This window comes from Rhipicephalus sanguineus, chromosome 4, assembly GCF_013339695.2.
Source record: "Rhipicephalus sanguineus isolate Rsan-2018 chromosome 4, BIME_Rsan_1.4, whole genome shotgun sequence".
Classification (NCBI taxonomy): domain Eukaryota; kingdom Metazoa; phylum Arthropoda; class Arachnida; order Ixodida; family Ixodidae; genus Rhipicephalus; species Rhipicephalus sanguineus.
Genome location: NC_051179.1, coordinates 96,292,319 through 96,309,887, shown reverse-complemented (window position 1 = coordinate 96,309,887; position 17,569 = coordinate 96,292,319). Strand labels below are relative to the sequence as shown.

General features: G+C 49.1%; 2 protein-coding genes across 2 annotated transcripts in view; one reads left to right on the top strand and one right to left on the bottom strand.

The window, feature by feature from the left end:
* The window catches only part of LOC119390458 (uncharacterized), a 437,697-nt gene that overhangs the window by 177,172 nt on the left and 242,956 nt on the right, over positions 1-17,569 (top strand). The gene's annotated exons all lie outside the window — the stretch shown is intronic.
* The window catches only part of LOC119391422 (uncharacterized), a 50,664-nt gene that overhangs the window by 21,690 nt on the left and 11,405 nt on the right, over positions 1-17,569 (bottom strand). The window contains exons 2-6 of the mRNA XM_037659102.1: positions 16,873-16,971; positions 15,126-15,248; positions 6,071-6,268; positions 2,748-2,878; positions 2,302-2,448 (exon numbers count right to left, since the gene is read on the bottom strand). Coding sequence (XP_037515030.1) covers positions 2,302-2,448; positions 2,748-2,878; positions 6,071-6,268; positions 15,126-15,248; positions 16,873-16,971 — 698 coding nt within the window. The remainder of the gene's footprint in view (positions 1-2,301; positions 2,449-2,747; positions 2,879-6,070; positions 6,269-15,125; positions 15,249-16,872; positions 16,972-17,569) is intronic.

The window sequence follows — 17,569 nt, the reverse complement described above, 5'->3', positions numbered from 1 at the left end:
CTATTTAAAACCGGGCTGTGGTGCGCCGCATAACAAAGCCTATACGTGAGCTCGCCACCTCAAAATCAGGCCTAGCCAGGCCTTGCTGTAAATGCTACTGGAAGCACAGCTCACTCTGGGGGCGCCTAGGTCCCGCGTTTTCGAGTGGCTTCGAGCCCGTCCAGTGCTCTAACTTTGACGCCAACGACACCTACAGCGAAAATATACAATGACTCTTCATACAACTGAAATCAAGGTAACAGGATATAGCAACAGATAGCATTCGGTAAGGAAGTGTAAGAGTGGTTTTCGCCTCGTAATGCGTAGTAGAGGTGTGCACGGGCTCCGGGTAGCCCGAAAGCCCGAGCCCGACCCGACCCGCGGGTCGGGCTCGGGCGGGCCGACGCATTTCCACCTCGGGCCCGGGCCGGGCTCGGGCTACTTGGAGTTTTATCGGGCCGGGCTCGGGTCCGGCGCGAAGCCCGACTCAAGCCCGAAATATCGAAATTCAGAGGGAATTGTTTTCCAGCACGCATACAGCGCCTTTTCCACGACCGCCCTTTACCGCTTTCTCTTTCCATTCGCTACTTTAAACAAAAGGGGAGCTCTCCGATTATCTCTCTATGGAATCGTCCGCCTGTCCATCTGAAGTTTTAGTCTTCTGGAAAAACAAGCAGCAGAGATATCCCAAGCTTGCCAGGCTGGCAAAAGAGATATTAGCGATTTCGGCGACGAGTGCAAGCAGCGAACGCAACTTCAGTTCGGCGGGCTACATAAAGCAAAGCGCCGCACTTCGTTTGAAGCCGGAATCGTGGGACTGCTTGCTGTTTTGCACGACAGTTTGTAATCTGTTTAATAGAGACTGTTCGTCGTGTGTCGTTTGGTCATATTCGATATGCTCAATAAAATGCCATATTACCGGAAAACGATGTTTTGTTTTCGCAGCAAACCTTCAAAATGCCGGGCCGGGCCGGGCCCGGGATTGTGTTTTCGTACGCCGGGCCGGGCCGGGCGGGCTCGCAGCCCTTTGCCGTCGGGCTCGGGCGGGCCTTCGACAAAGTCAGCGGGCCCGGGCCGGGCTCGGGCTCGGAAATACGGCCCGTGCACAGCTCTAATGCGTAGGGCATGTATACAGTGATCAGTTGAAGCAAAGGAATTTATAGCAAGGAATGCAAAACGCAGCCCAGGATGGCTGGGAGTGATGTGGAATGATATAATTAACAAGTGCGCAAGCATAAAAAACTTTCATCTCACACAAGGTCGGAAAAATTGGAAATGATTGCGAAATGCCTTCATCCTGCTGTGGACAAACAATGGGCTATCGATGACAACGATCATGGCGGGAGTCGAACAGAGAGAACTTTATGTTGCGTAAATACTGCGTTCAAAGCCCAGTGTGCCAATAATGTTCGTACGTCGATAGAATTCGCCTGCGAAGTTGTCCCGCTCCAGCGACAGGTATCTTAAAGGGGTACTGACACAAGATTTCGCGGCCGAGATAGCCTGCTGGATTGATTCCCGTGTACGTGCGTGTACCATCTGCAAAATATCGACAGCGAATAAAGCTTGGAAGGTATTTTATATGAATTTTGAAGTTGGCGAGCGCGATCCAGCATTATAGGCCGCACCTGGTGCATTGACACCCTCGGAGGTGACCCGAGGTGACCCCCCTACTTCCCCTACGTAACCGTTGCAGCCGGTACAAGTTATGATGACGTCGTAGCCGCCATTTCTGTTTTGACGCGCATCCCGACGAATCGCTCCTCGCCAGCGGGTCAAACCTGAAGTGATTCGCCACGTCGAAAATTCCTTCCATCCCCACCTCAAGAAAATCGTCGCCATCAGACGACGGTGAGCCCGACGACGACAGACCGCGCGGAAATGCGTCACTGTTCAGTGTGCTCACGTGACCGAGCGTTTCACTCGCTAGGTGGTGATAGTTGCAGCCGGTGGCTTGTCGTTTTTGGAGCTCTGTCAAACCGAAACTAAGGCTGTGTCGGTAATGAGGAGCTTGTAATTAATTATCTGTCACGCTCTGCAGCAAACGATGTGCCGTGTTATGACTAACAGGCCCCCAGCAACACACTGCAGCAAAAAAAACGCCGGGCGAAAATTTTTGTCTCAGGACCCCTTTAAGTAGTCATGGGTCAACTGCAGCACCAAGTTGCCTTATGTTGCTGAGTTTTCCTTTGTTTTCATAAACGTATAAGTGTGCCCTCAATATTATCACAGCCACATGCATCCGCACATGCCTTTCTTTTCCATTCAATTGATGTCGGCTGTGGTCGCGATAGCCAACCAGGTGAAGAAACACACACTCACGGCAGCTCTGTGTGACTCCCGCAAGCAGAGTGTCCTCTCTGTATACTTCTTCATGAACTCTGGCGTTCCCCATTCTCGCTGCATGCTCTTCTCGTCGTACATGCTCCCACCGACATCGTAACCATGCATTATCTCGTGACCAATTGTCTGTAATAAAGAAAGAATTCAAGAGCATTTTGCAGGCACCCAATTGGAACTTGAACGTGAGGAATATTTACAGTAGCTAATCTATACCGCGTATATAGGGCATTGGGAGGAAAGGAAATGAACCATTACAATGGATAGAATTTCCTCCTTCGAAAACACTACTTAATCCAGGTTTATACGCACCAAGGGCTACTCACTACGCCAGCGCCGCCATAGTTCAAGGCAGCAGGACCGTCGACGTTAAAAAAAGGATGCTGGAGAATACCTGCGGGAATCACCACTGTATTCAGTTCTCGTACATAGTAGGCGTTCACAGTCGTTTCATCGAAGATCCAATTCTTCTGGTCTGTCCACGATCGATGGGTTGAAGCTTGTAGTGCTCCTCTATATGCTTTGAAAAACCTCTTCGTGTCCACGTCCGGCACTGCATCTGTAGGATGTGATCAAAGTGGGCCATGTATTGGTCAGGTGGTTCTCCGTCTACTAGCTAGTACGGAAATTGCGCGCCCATATGGTGCAATTATTATGGTATTTGGCTGCTCTTTTATTGAGCCGAGTGTTCAAACGGGATAACTTATCGCGATTGGACGACCACTGACTGGTTTCTCATAGGCCAATCATTGCAATGGACCAGCTTCTCTTGGAGTTCATATTCTGCTGAGGCTGTTAGTTGACCCCGCGAGGTGCCTACTTACAGAACCTTGTTCTTTATTTGCAAACAATTGCAAGTTTACCAATTTAAAAAACTACAACATTGGAAAACTACCTATTTGTTTTACACGTTGTCACAAACGAGCGTGTTATAAAGCGCGCGCGCGGCCGCTTTCAGATGGCTACAAGACAACGGCGCTAGCCGCGCGCCCAAGAAGCGCGAAAGACGAAAAACCAAGCATCAAAAGACGCCGGCGCGCCGCATCCTCCTCACCCACAGGAGCCAGACGCAGACAACGCGATCAAACGCCCGGCAAAACCTGGATGTTTCTAGAAGGAAGGGGGAACGCATTACGGAGCGACGCCGCCGCGAGTAGAACCGGCGAGAGAATTCTCGAACTATCCTTAGCCTTGGCTGTACTGCACGCCGAAGAACCTTCCCGACGCTTCTAGAAACCGGGGGAGAAGGGATAAAAGCGTGCAAACGACGACGGGTCAGACAGTCGAGACAGTGGAGTGAAGAAGTGAAGGAGACAGGAGTGAGTCACTCGGCCCGGATATGGTGAAGTAAGCTGAGTGTGGCTCCGTTAGCCAAAGAAGACGTGTTTATGATGGTGTGCAGTCCGTCGATCGTCGATCTGGAAGCATTGGAGGACGACGCCGTGTGAGCCGTGACAAGTTACGACGACAGTTGAGCTACGACGATCAACGCTGGAGCTGGCGTGAGTGTTTCCTTGAAGAGAAGCATTCGATTACCGTCCAAGCATTGTGGACTGGATACGCCATTGTATATTCAGGACTTTAACTGTCATTGAATAGTTGTAATGCATTTGTAGCGTGTGATCTGTTTGTTTAGCTCCCGTTGTGTAAACACCATCTGAGTTATATTGTGAAGTTGTAACTGGTACCAGCCGAGTGTGCATTAGTGATGCAGAACTATCGGTAAATTGGCTATCGATAGTATCGATAGTTTCTGTGAAACTATCGATAGTGTAAACAAACTACCGATCGCACTACTATCGATAAACCATCGATAGTCGAATCAGTAGTACCATCGGTAATATTACTAGCGATGTTAGTGCCACGCGTGTTTATTGCTTTGTTTTGATGTATTCAGGTTTCACCCACAGACTGTTAGCAGCATTTGACGCAGACCGCGCCGCAATGTTTGAGAAGCTTCGTGATTGTTTGACATTTGAAGATTACGCGCCGGTAGCGAATATTCAAGTTTATTCGAAAGCTTACGCGAGCACCAGCGATAACGCTGGAAAGTTTGATGACTGATGTATAAAAGACGAAGCGTTCCACCGGTTATCAGATTACTCGACTGCCGGCGACTGTTCTCGACTCTATCAGTGCGCAGCGTGTATCGCTCGTATTCTGACTTTTGATTTCCTGGGCACAAGTTCGACCACATAAAGAGCTTCGTATTTCCCAGTCTTGCTGCAGCATTCTTCACCGTCATAACCACGCGACAAACTATCCATAATGGTGTGAATAACGATGTTGTTGCTGGCTGGCCAAATTGGCAAAATATTCGCGATAGCGTACTATCAGCTTCGCTTAATTTGAGCAAAATTTTGGCGAAAGAAATTATTTGCGCAGTGAAAATGGCGGCATATGTCCATCAACAAATTCATATTTAAAAGCAACCAGTTACATCTTACAATTACCAAACTTTGTTCTTGATCATTTTTTTTACTTTGAAATCATAAAATGCAATATAAAACTGAAGCCGCGCAGTTCCACCCCATGTAACAGCTTCTTTCCGCTACAGCTGAATAGTTTGACTTTATGATCATGTGTCAGCGAAGCACTCTGGTGAAGAACACAAGCATGTCAACTTTCTTGCTCTTCAGCCTGCTCCTCCGGCTCTACTATGTACCACGCGCGCGGGAAACCAAGTTTATTCTGCAATGAGTTCGCGCTGTTGATTTTAAACTATCGATAGTACTTACTATCGATAGCGCTATCGATAGTATCTTTTACCATCGATAGTTCGATAGTGACTCAGCTATCGATAGTATCGATAGTACCATCGATAGTTCTGCATCACTAGTGTGCATGTGTTTGTCATATTTGTATTGCCTTAACCGAGAATATCTTTCGTTTTCGTTTGTGTTATCGACTCTCGGCTCTAACTCGGTCTTTGGACCACAACTGGCCTTCGCTGGCGCACCAAAGGACCAACCCTAAACTGTCCGCGCTTTCGTGATGCGTTTTCGGAGGGCCGTGACGCCAGCCCTTAGAATCCGCCCGGCGATCGCCAACCCGATTAACGGCACAAGTGACACATGTACCAATCATATACATGTGTAATCTTTGTAGCTTTACGAAATAATCTGATTTGATCCCAAGAAGGTTGCGTTATCGACATTTGCAATTATGTTTCTCCCACCTACCACGTGAGACATTGATTCGTTTGTATTTTCTGTTCACGTATATCTCCCCCTTTTTCCGTACGTTTCTGTAGAAGTTCGCATTGGGATTGCAGATTTGCAAAAATTGTAACAGCGAATTGTTGCTGCACACTTTATTGTTCAGCTTGTCGTAACTTTAAGATAACTTCAAAGAATTTCTTCTCCGCGGTTTTGTGACATTATTGGGGACAGCAGATAGCTTTACAATATTTTGCGTTTCAGTTCACTGAGTCCTCTCCTGTCTTCTTTAAGACCACGGTGTATGACACAGAAGCACATATACCACCGAATAAATTCAACTGTACTCAACTAAAATGGTGATATTAAAATATTTTGTTGTCCCTTTGGTTATTGGGCTGTAAGCACTACCTAAATCAGTTGCTGTAGTACCCTGAGGGTCGAAAACCGAACAGTGCTCTCTCAGCGGAAAATATACCTTTCACGCAAGAGATCGATAATACAGCACCCCAATGTAAAAACGAGGCTTGTAACGCGTTTCCTGGGTTTCTTCACGTGGTTTATAGAGTAATTATTTTGCGGTATCTGCTCACCGTAATAATTATCAATCTTGGCAGGGTCCAGTCGTTGGCCAGGGCTTCCCACGTAGTGCTGCATATTGTCGAGCTTCTTGATTGCAACTTCACGCACAACGCCTGTGACCCAACTTGACGTGCTAAAAGCCGTCCGGAAGGCCTCGCGAAGTTTTTGCACCATTGACGTGGCAGTCTTCACCGATTCTCGGTTCATCACTGGTTTCCATGGATCAAAACAAAATGTTAATTTTTAATAACCGAACATTATGTGATGCACATTGATCCACGATAACTCAAAGATTTAAATCTAAAAGGGAACCGGCTTAAGCAGTATATACGGCAGCAAGAATATTTCGCACATTTATACGGGATCATGCGACGCCAGAAGAGGGAAAATATTATGCGCACCCAGGAACATCATCGGGCAAAGCTTATTTTCACTTCTCATTAGCTTAGTACATTGGGGCCGAATAAGCATACTTCTTGGATATAGTCTGCTCGTTAACATTTAAAACTCTACCGCACAGCTGAATGACTGATTCCGTCGAAAAATGATCGTTCGCCATTTTGAAAAATGTGCTCCAAGTTTGCAACTGTTTTCAACAAATTAAAGCTGCAGAAAACCGCGATATTTTTAAGGAAGTAACAGAAGAAGAATCAAGGAATTATACCAGCCGAAAACAGACGAACACAGAAAACGGTGAAGGAGACAGGAAAGCGACTAGTTTTTTTTTTCTGTGTGTGATCATCGCATCCTCATTTCCTTCTCGAGATTACAAAAAAAGATTGCAGGAAATCTTGTTCCATTCTGCGCAATGCCACAGAGCTATCACTACAACATGCTTCGCCCTTCATCGCAATGTGAAAGGCCTCATGTATTTCACGTGCCATTTTCTCATGACTTCGGCCCAAAATTCTCAAATCAGTCAGTACCGGCTTACATTTGCAATGTTTACAGTGAAGGGCCAGATTTGATCCTGTTCTCTTTTCTAACGATTTGAAATGTTCCCACGCTCTAGTGTTTACACACCGACCCGTCTGGCCTATGTAAAACTTCCCACAAGTCAGTGGTATCTCGTATATGACGCCAAGCACAATCCACAAAGATCTGGCCATGCTTCCTATCACACTGTGGTTTCTTCTATCGTCCAATACGTGCGCATAACCCACTCAGCTTCCTTGGCGCCGAGAACACTACAGGCACACCATACCTGACGGCAACCTTTTTGAGGTCATGCGCAACTCGGTGCGTATAGGGAACTACTTGCGGTCTCCTGCGCTCAGGCCAAGCCTTTGTGTTTTTTTCTTTTCCCTTTCATTTTTTGTAGCAATGCTTCTGCTACAGCAGACACAACAGAGCTGGGAAAACCGGCGTTTTGCAGTCTGTGAATCTGGACCGTAAAGCTCGTCTCAACCATGTGGTCACAGGACTTAGTCAGGGCAGATTCAAGGCAAAGGGAAGCGATAGCCCTCTTGATAGTTTTAGAGTGTGCGGACCCATACGGCAACAACTCTTTCTTGTCTCTTGGTAAATACATCCAACACACCTGTCTTTCGACACACTCGATATTAATGTCTAAAAATTGCAGACAATCGTTCACCGGCAGCTCATGCGTAAAATTAAGGCCTTTTCCTAACTTTCTAATGGAGCACAAAGCACTTTGCACAGTGTTGTCATAGGCCAACACCTGTGTCTCCTTCACCGTTTCCTGCGTTCGTCTGTTTTCGGCTGGTATAATTCCTTGATGCAATGCACCAACTAGCCCAACAACGAGTTCCAGAAGAAGAATATAAACCACTTCGAGTACAGAATTTGTTCAGGGTCCGGCTGTCTTACATGCACTTGGGATCACAGGTAGCGCAAACAGGACACACTCTGCATGTGTCTTTGCTTCCCTTGCGCACTCTGCCGAGCGTAGCTTACTTGCGCTGCATGTAGATGAAATCGTGGTTTATTTCGCTTATGGCAGTCATTACGAAGACATGTCATCCGATTTCTGTACTTTTAACAGTATTTGCGCAATCTTTATAATTCCTTAAAGGGGCCCTGCAACACCTTTCTTAATTATATTGGAATAGTCTCATTATTGATGTATGACTCTTCACGAGTCATATGCCGCAAAAATTTTTCGAATCCGTCAAGTCTAAGTGGTGTTACCAAATTATAGAGATCACGTTCCGCAGCTTTCTCCCTCAACTCAACGCCGCGAGCGCGCGGAAAGCTAGGCAGCGAGTCGACGGAGGGAGCGCAGAGGAGCGAGGCTCCGCCCAAGAGCGCCGGCGGAGTTTTTTTCTTCATTTTTTTCTCTCTGACGTCTGGGCGCAACCACGTGGTCTGTGCCGCCACTTCCGGTCGGCTTGCGTCGTTCTCGTCGAGCGGAGTCGATCGCACGGTGTATCGCGCGTGCTTGAAAACTACGCGTCGGTTTGGTAATGTTGGGTGTGCACCTCTAACGCCGTAGTGTTTTCATCGTTCTGCCAACCATGGAAGCAAACCTGCGCGCTCGTTTGGAACGAATGACAGCTGAGATCGGTTTCGGCCCATACTCCGATGCGCCGCCTCGTAAGACGGCACTGGCAGACGACCCCGAAGCGCTGCCATTACCGGACGCCAGCATTGTTATCGGAGACACGCTGCGCCCGTGCCTCGGTCGGTCGTGAGAACGTGCCGACGATGCAGTTCTCAGCTGACGAGGCAACACTCGAACGGCTGCCACTCTCAACGGCAACCGGCGATGGTCAAAAGCACAGAAATATTCACGTTTTCGGCACTGCGCATGGCGAAGAAAACGGAACCACGCAACTACGAGCAGACGAGCTGTCGGTGAGACCGGAAGTGCTAATATTAATGTTTGTTCGGTGTTTTTAACGCGATAACATAATATAAACATACATATTATCTACTTATTGAACTCAAAATTAACAACGAAAGTAATAATGAGGGTGTTATCGTGATTATAACATCAGCCAATGGCGGAACTGCCGACAATCGCGTCATATTTTGCGGACTAATACATCATTTGTCGAGAGAAGAGGGAGCGATTTTCAGCTGACTTTGAGAATCTATTGTAAATTCCGGGCCGTGCGCATCGCTATAATATTTGGCTCGCGTGTTCTCGGGAGCCTCGACTACCGATCGGCAGCGCTTTTTGAGCATGCTCGAAAAGTGTTGCAGGGCCCCTTTAATCATGAGTAGGATAAATATCACGTAAGACGTAATAAATCAGCTCTATGGGACGAACACGCAACGAACGACAATACAATCATGAAATGCACATCTATAAGCCGTAAATGCGGGCTAAAGGAAGGAACACAGAGAAAACATTATTGCAAGAATCGCGAAGATGCTGCCTCGACGTATGTACAGCGCCTCGCGGGTAGGTATAGATGCATCCTCACCAAAGCAAAAAAAATTGTGCCATCGAATTAAGGAACATGCAGGATTGTATGTGTCTACTATAGCTGTCTGGATAGGTGGGCCAGCTCATCTTACGCCTTCGTAAGCTAAGCGAGTTGAATACTTGTTGCCCCGATCACCTTCCTCGCGTCTTCTCTGTTGTCTATTCTTAGAAGCCTTCAAAAAACGCTCAGGTCATCGACCCAGACAATAGATAATTCAGCTGAACACCACAGCCATGCAAGCTTGTGCGAAACAGGCTGCCGATTACGGGGATGATGCTATGACGCCAGAATGTTTTTAGGACATTTCGTTCTCTGTGTCTGCAATGCTAAGCCGTGCAATATTGCAACTGTTTGTACACCCTCGGCGCGCCCTTTTTCCATCGCCTGCGCCGTCGGCGCCGCCGTGAGCTTCCATATGAAGTCCAAACCGATAAAACATCGGCCCGTACCTCTTATGTTCGATGCTCGATGGAAAGCTCGCTTGCGCAGTTGACGGACGCTTAGCTAAGAAAAAGGAAACGCGCAGGCCGTCTTTCGTCGAGCGAAAAGCGTATGGGGGGTCAGGTGCTGGAGTGGTGGTTGGATGGCTCTCGCAGCAACTCAGTTAGAAAGATAACAGAATGCAGAATTTTTGATGGGGCAGAGATCGAACGCTAGCAAACAGAAAAAGCATCACTAGTGGGCACGCTGACTGAGCATTCGGCGCATATCTGCTAGTTCTAGTAGTTGCACACCACCTACGCCCTAGTCACGTTGTAATGACAATAGCCACTCACGATGCCATGCTTGCGACAATTCTGTATCATCTTTCCGGAATGATACAAAACACACATAGGACCGGTTCAACTAAACGATATATTTCTGCAACAAGCTGAGGGTTGAATAAAATGGATATATAGGGAATAGTGGAATAGCCGGCAGGAGCCAGAATGTGTTTGTGGCCATCTTCTTTGGAAAAAGCAAACAGCTGTCACTGAACGACCATTTGTTCACTGGCAGCGTGACTTTTTAGGGGCGAAGCTCCTTAAGGCGGCACCCGTTCGTCCCTCGTAGTCGTAGTCGTAGTAGTCGTAGTGCGTAACCAGTCTTACGCTTTGACCTCCAAGGTGGTGCCGGTGGGAGATTTTTCCTGTGCGTTGTTGAACAATAATGCGCGTTAACTAAAAGCCGAATTCTTCTGTCTCTCATTCCCCATTAGCAGCCATTGGCATGTTTCAGTAGGAAACGTTAGTAGAAGTAGAAGTGTAAGTGTTAGCTAAAAGCCGACTTCTTCTGTCTCTCATTCCCATTAGCAGCCATTGTTTACCTCCAAGGTAGTGCCTGGTGAGATTACTCCTGTGCGTGATTAAACAATAAAAATTTTGTTCAAAACGCCGTTGATTGATGAAATAAACCAACGAAAGACGCCAGATGTTTTGTAAAAGCAAAACGAAAGAACGCCAGATGTTTCTAAAGCAAAACGAAAAGACGCCAGCTGCTTAACGAAAGACGCCAGATGTTTTCTAAAGCAATGGTTTTCTAAACAATGAAAATTCACAGCGTACATGTAAAATTAAAGTGAGCTGCAAGTTGTCATAACTCATCGAAGCTTTAGTATAAACGCGCCCGATCTCACGTCGGTGACGATGTACTGGGCAGAATTCACGGAAGATTCACGGTTTACCGATGAACCTTCGCAGCTTCGCCCACTCATCATCTTTCACTCCGTGGATATGCTGTGATTTTTCTGACTCAGTGGTTTGTCTTGAGAATGCTTACATTCTGATGATATTGATGATGATGATATCTGGGGTTTGACGTCCCAAAACCGCGATATGATTATGAGAGACGCCGTAGTGGAGGGCTCCGGAAATTTCGACCACCCGGGGTTCTTTAACGTGCACCTAAACTTAAGTACACGGGCCTCAAACATTTTCGCCTCCATCGAAAATGCAGCCGCCACGGCCGGGATTCGATCCCGCGACCTTCGGGTCAGCAGTCGAGCGCCATAACCACTAGAAGACCCTGGCGGGGCCTGATGATATTGCTGGTAAACGTTAGACGATACCTGTTGTTTTTAACGCGAAAGTGTTTTATGCCGTGGTCCACCAGGACTTCAACAATGTATTTTCGTCACGGATGTGACGCTGGTAAAAGGCAGACCGATGGATGAGAAAGAAAAAAAACTGGAAGAAAAAGTTTCGCCATCGGGAACCGAACCCACGACCTCTCAATCGTCAATGGGAGGCTCCCGGCGCTCAACCGATTACACACGGTGCTATTGTTTGCGGGTCTAGGCGGGGCGGGGAGGTGCCACTGTCTGTGGGCGTTGAAGTGAATTACAGTGTCATGACACTAACGAGTGCCAATAGAAAGTGCTTTGGCGACAATGCAGCTACAACGTCTCGACGCCAGCGAGGAGCGCTGGCCGCGCTTGCATCGAAAAGTCGCCCTATAGACGCAGTTACGTTCTTTGCCTTTCGCTATGTGTTCGCGTGTGGCGGCTCGTTGTCGGAGTAGTGCAGCTTCCACATGCACCAACGATGCTTCTCCACCCCCGCTGCTTCGAGTGTCATAGCACCTACTAATACAATTTGTGGCGACACAGTGCGCACAAACCGGCGCAGCCTGCGCCTCGTCACTATCTGGGCCGGCGTGACACGGATGCATGCTACACCACGCTTCAGATAAAAGACAGCGCCACGCAGTTCCGTCGGAGGCTTACGTCACCACCGCTGGCTATATAACCCAAGCTACCAAGCTTGGTTTCATGTTTGTTTCTCTAACCTTTCGAAGCGCAGCATCGGCATGCTTGCCTTGCTGCTGCTACTACGTTAATAAACATCGTTTTGTTTTATGTTGGGATCCGTCCTTCACGACTCCGCATCCCACATCTGGTGACCCGGAAAACGAACAAACCGCACCGCCATGACCCGGACCTTGGAATGACCTTCCAGAAGATTCCACGGGACCTTCACGCCGAGTCAGCCGACCTCTGACACGCCTATCACGATGGCGCTGCGACCGGATGAAACCACGGCGCACTGCATCTTGCTGCCGCCGGAGTTTCCCGAATTCTGGCCGCAATGTCCAGCCATCTGGCTCATCAAGATGGAGGCTGGTTTCTCCCTGCGTAACATCGTCTCGCAGCAGGACAAGTACGCCATCACGGCAGCTATGCTTCCTCCTGCTCTGCGACGCGTTGTGCCTCCTCTTGGGCCGCAGGCATACGACCAACTTCGAGGGTTCGTGCTAGCCCCACCGCAACCGGCAGCAACCGTGCCCGCACCCGCCGCAGCAGCCGTTCCCGCACCCGCCGCAGCAGACGAGCCCTCGGCACCGCCCGCGACGGCAGACGAGCCCCCGGCACCGCCCGCGACGGCAGACGAGCCCCCGGCACCGCCCGCGACGGCAGACGAGCCCCCGGCACCGCCCGCGACGGCAGACGAGCCCCCGGCACCGCCCGCGACGGCAGACGAGCCCCCGGCACCGCCCCGCGACGGCAGACGAGCCCCCGGCACCGCCCGCGACGGCAGACGAGCCCCCGGCACCGCCCGCGACGGCAGACGAGCCCCCGGCACCGCCCGCGACGGCAGACGAGCCCCCGGCACCGCCCGCGACGGCAGACGAGCCCCCGGCACCGCCCGCGACGGCAGACGAGCCCCCGGCACCGCCCGCGACGGCAGACGAGCCCCCGGCACCGCCCGCGACGGCAGACGAGCCCCCGGCACCGCCCGCAGCAGCAGACGAACCCGCAGCAGCAGACGAACCCGCACCATGGCCAGTCGGAACTGTTCCCCAGCCGATAACAACCGGCTACACATGTGGCGGGGACGGACCACCACCATCATGGCACCCTGTCGGCGCCCCTCATCTCGACGGGCGGCAGTATGGTGTCCTCTGTGCCCGTCGCGCCCGCACCAGTCACAGAGAGCGTGCAGATCGTGGTGAGCAAGGTTCCGCAGACTCCGGCAGTGACTCCCCAGCAGCGCATACAGGCTTTGCTGGCGCACGATGGCAGCGTCGTACTGCACCCTCACGGCAGCACCCTGTCATCCATGACTGCGCCGGCACCCTCCCCGGTACTGGTGGCCACGACGGTCCCGCCTTCGTCGACGAGCGCGCCCGGTGCGACCTCTCTCTCGCGGACCCACTCGGCCCTCCCGGAGCATCTCTCCGCAGCCCGCCCGTCAGCCGAACGGCTCGCAGAATCCACGCGGTTTCTCGATCCGTCCTCTACGCCACTCTCAGCCACAACCCCCAGGAAAAAAATTGAGCACCCGTTCGCCACTCCGTGTTACCGACCAGGACAGGACCGACTCAAGCCTCCGCGTACATCGCGGCGAACGAACCTGGCAGCGCTACTCTTTCAACTGGCGTACGTCCACAGCCACCGACATCGCAGCCCGCTCCTTTCACGACACGCTCTGGACGTCTGGTACGCCTCCTAGATTCCTACAGACCCTGAGGGCTCTGCACTCCGCGGGGGGGTGATGTGGCGACACAGTGCGCACAAACCGGCGCAGCCTCCGCCTCGTCACTATCTGGGCCGGCGTGACACGGATGCATGCTACACCACGCTTCAGATAAAAGACAGCGCCACGCAGTTCCGTCGGAGGCTTACGTCACCACCGCTGGCTATATAACCCAAGCTACCAAGCTTGGTTTCATGTTTGTTTCTCTAACCTTTCGGAGCGCAGCATCGGCATGCTTGCCTTGCTGCTGCTACTACGTTAATAAACATCGTTTTGTTTTATGTTGGGATCCGTCCTTCACGACTCCGCATACCACAAATTGTTGCAATAAGCGTCGCAGAAAGGCAGCGATGTCGACGGGCGATCGTCGTGCCTTGGTGGAGCGAGACAGAGGGCAGCGGGATGTGGAACGCCTTCACGCGTTCGCAGCTCAAGCTCCCGTGTTGCTTAAGCGCAGTGTGGTAGTATATGCATGAGCTCAGGCGTAGGTTACCCTATTACTCTAGAATGTACATCGCGCCGTGTCTCCTCAGTTAACGACACTTTGAAGAAGTACATATCGAGTACCAGTGTTTATTACGCGCTTGTTGATGCCATCTTTGCGCGGGATTCATGATATGCTGTGCCCGCATATATGTTAACAATTTCCATTGCCACAACGGTTAAATAATTATGATGGGCGTTAGTTGTCACGATGGAGATGTGCCACTGCGCGTCAACGTGGGCGCGTCCACGTCAAACAGTGCTATAGCTGCCAAACACCACTTAACAGTGTGCAAGCTATCATACATCAATGTACAAAACACAATCAACTACTTGTGTGTAGACACGGTTTACTTTCGTGTTATGCCGATTCCTAAGACGGATGGATGAGCCATGTGTTCTTTTTTACCTTTCGCTCTAACGATTTTCTCTGAAACAGGTTCAAGCAGGAACCTTCCTTATATATACCAATTTGGTGTTGAGTGAATGTGGTTTTAGTTTCTGCTATTCGAGTTCATATCTTCATCGCAACTACGCAGTATAAGAAATACATAAAAATAAAAAAGGGGCAGACTTACCGAAGTGCAGGTACCGGGACGCGAATGCGAGCTTCATCACTTTTTCGACAACAAGGTAGCAAACCGTGCTCGCTCTACCGGCGGAAAATAATATCCTCGGCTCCGTGTATCCCAACAGCTGCCGAAACACGCTCCAAGCAATCAGAGAGCTAATACCTCCCGCGTCCACAGACTCGAACAGTTCCACGAGAACGTCGAGTAGTGCCTCTTTATACAGAATGGCGTCGTCGCCATCGTAGGTGTTGTTGGTGTGTTTGATGAAAGCAGAGGCCCATTCATCTGGAACCAGTGCCAACAGAAGCGTAAAGTGTAGCAGCTCTTCTGGGTTACCTAAAGCACTAGTACATGAACAAAGAAAATGCGCAAGCACTAGTAGTAAAACGTTTTCCTGCTAAAGAAATTGGGCGTAAAGTTATTTCTCAACGTTCAGCGAGATTCGCGTGGATTGCAAGCTAGGTCATAAACTTTGGGTTTCAGTGATATGCGTGACAACTTCGCATCCCTATGGCAAGAGCGATGACTGCATCGACCGTAAATGAATCAGGGACCGTTCTTTGTACCATCTCTTGTATCAGTCTGATGGTTCTCTAAGAGTATTGTAATAATGCCCAACTATTTCTGAATTTTATGTAACTGTTATTAAATGCGAGGCATTTCTTAGCGAACCTTTGGCACTTTCAGCGTTTCTATCTATCTATCTATCTATCTATCTATCTATCTATCTATCTATCTATCTATCTATCTATCTATCTATCTATCTATCTATCTATCTATCTATCTATCTATCTATCTATCTATCTATCTATCTATCTATCTATCTATCTATCTATCCGACTACGTCTGGGTGCTCACATGATCGCCTCCTTAACTTGGTGTAGACCAAAATTGGTATGGGAGGGTAAGACTTGACGAAGACTGTCGGGTCATGGCATGAATAATGTGAAAATCCTGTTGCGTACGTCGTCAAACCCTTTCCTCCAGACACGTGTGGCACATGCCCGTTTACCACGGGCCGCGGTGTACGGGTATGCGCCACAGGAGATTGACAGTTTATATGTACCCAGGAACTACGAGAAGAGACATCGGTAATTTAAGTGCGAGAGCGTTAAGAAAAACCGACATCGGCAGCGTCGACTCGACGAATAGCAAGAATGAAAATTAGGGTCCCAGCAGGAATGGAACCGGAGCATTCTGCGTGGCAATCGGGTATTGGACAGCAGAGCCATGCCAGGTCTATAAACTGGTTCGAAAAAACGGCCTGTGCAGGCGTAATGAGGGTGCAACGTCAGTTGTAGTTGCGGTACTGGCTAACTAGTTTTACAAGAAAGCAATAAACGCTGCATATGTACGCCTACGATAAAGCGTCATATTAGATTAACATCTGTGGTTCCAGTGCTGGCTCTGCTTTTATAGCAGTCTAATTACATTTATAGAATAGAAGTTATTACATTTGTATACCTATGATTCAGCAAGCTATATTGAAGCATTGCTCGACCACAGAGCAATGCATTAACGAAAGTTATGTATGATATTCACATGATTGCACCATAAAGTGTACTTAGTTTCGATAATACTGCCGTATGTACTCTAACATGAGGGCTGACGTTACGTAGCACCATAAGTTACCTTTTAAACGCCAGCGTTGTCGACGTGCCTGGTAAGCCCACGATGTGCACACAACTACTACGCTTAATTTCAAAAACACGTCGATTCACCTCGTAACGCTTTGCACAAAGCCATAAAATACAGCACAGAGGTAACCGCTGACTGCTTCGCATGAAACCGATTCCCGCAACGCGTGGGATCTGCCAATTTTACAGGGCGCGTTTCTAGATCGCGTGCACCCACTGTGGCGAAAGTTTCAGTTGTGCGTAAAGCATAAAAACTCAACATTTGCACGTACCTTCTGTGATGTACGGCCCTGTTCTTTGCCCCAAGCCTCGAATTGGTCCAAACACAGACGTAGAGTTGGCCATGGTTTTGTTGAGAACAATGTTGTCAACTACGATGAGCAAAAAACAGCCGTTTTTACAGAGAGGACATATGCGTCGTACTTTCGATAGATAAGCAGACAAGCGCTATATTTACGCATCTTCGTATAATATCTGCTTTATTTTGCATGCTTTCATGGGCAACCGTGTGATATTAGTACGTAGTTCTGACTGATTTGCGCGCGTAAGCCTTCTACGAGAGGTATATCTAAACGGGAAGCATTTGTTAGCGAACCGAAGGCACTTTGAGCGTTTCCATCCATCCATCCATCCATCCGTCCGTCCGACCGTCCGTCCGTCCGTCCGTCTGTCTGTCTGTCTGTCTGTCTGTCTGTCTGTCTGTCTGTCTGTCTGTCTGTCTGTCTGTCTGTCTGTCTGTCTGTCTGTCTGTCTGTCTGTCTGTCTATCTGTCTGTCTGTCTGTCTGTCTGTCTGTCTATCTATCTATCTATCTATCTATCTATCTATCTATCTATCTATCTATCTATCTATCTATCTATCTATCTATCTATCTATCTATCTATCTATCTATCTATCTATCTATCTATCTATCTATCTATCTATCGAGCCGCCTACGTCCGGGTGTTCTTGTAATCACCTTCTTAACACG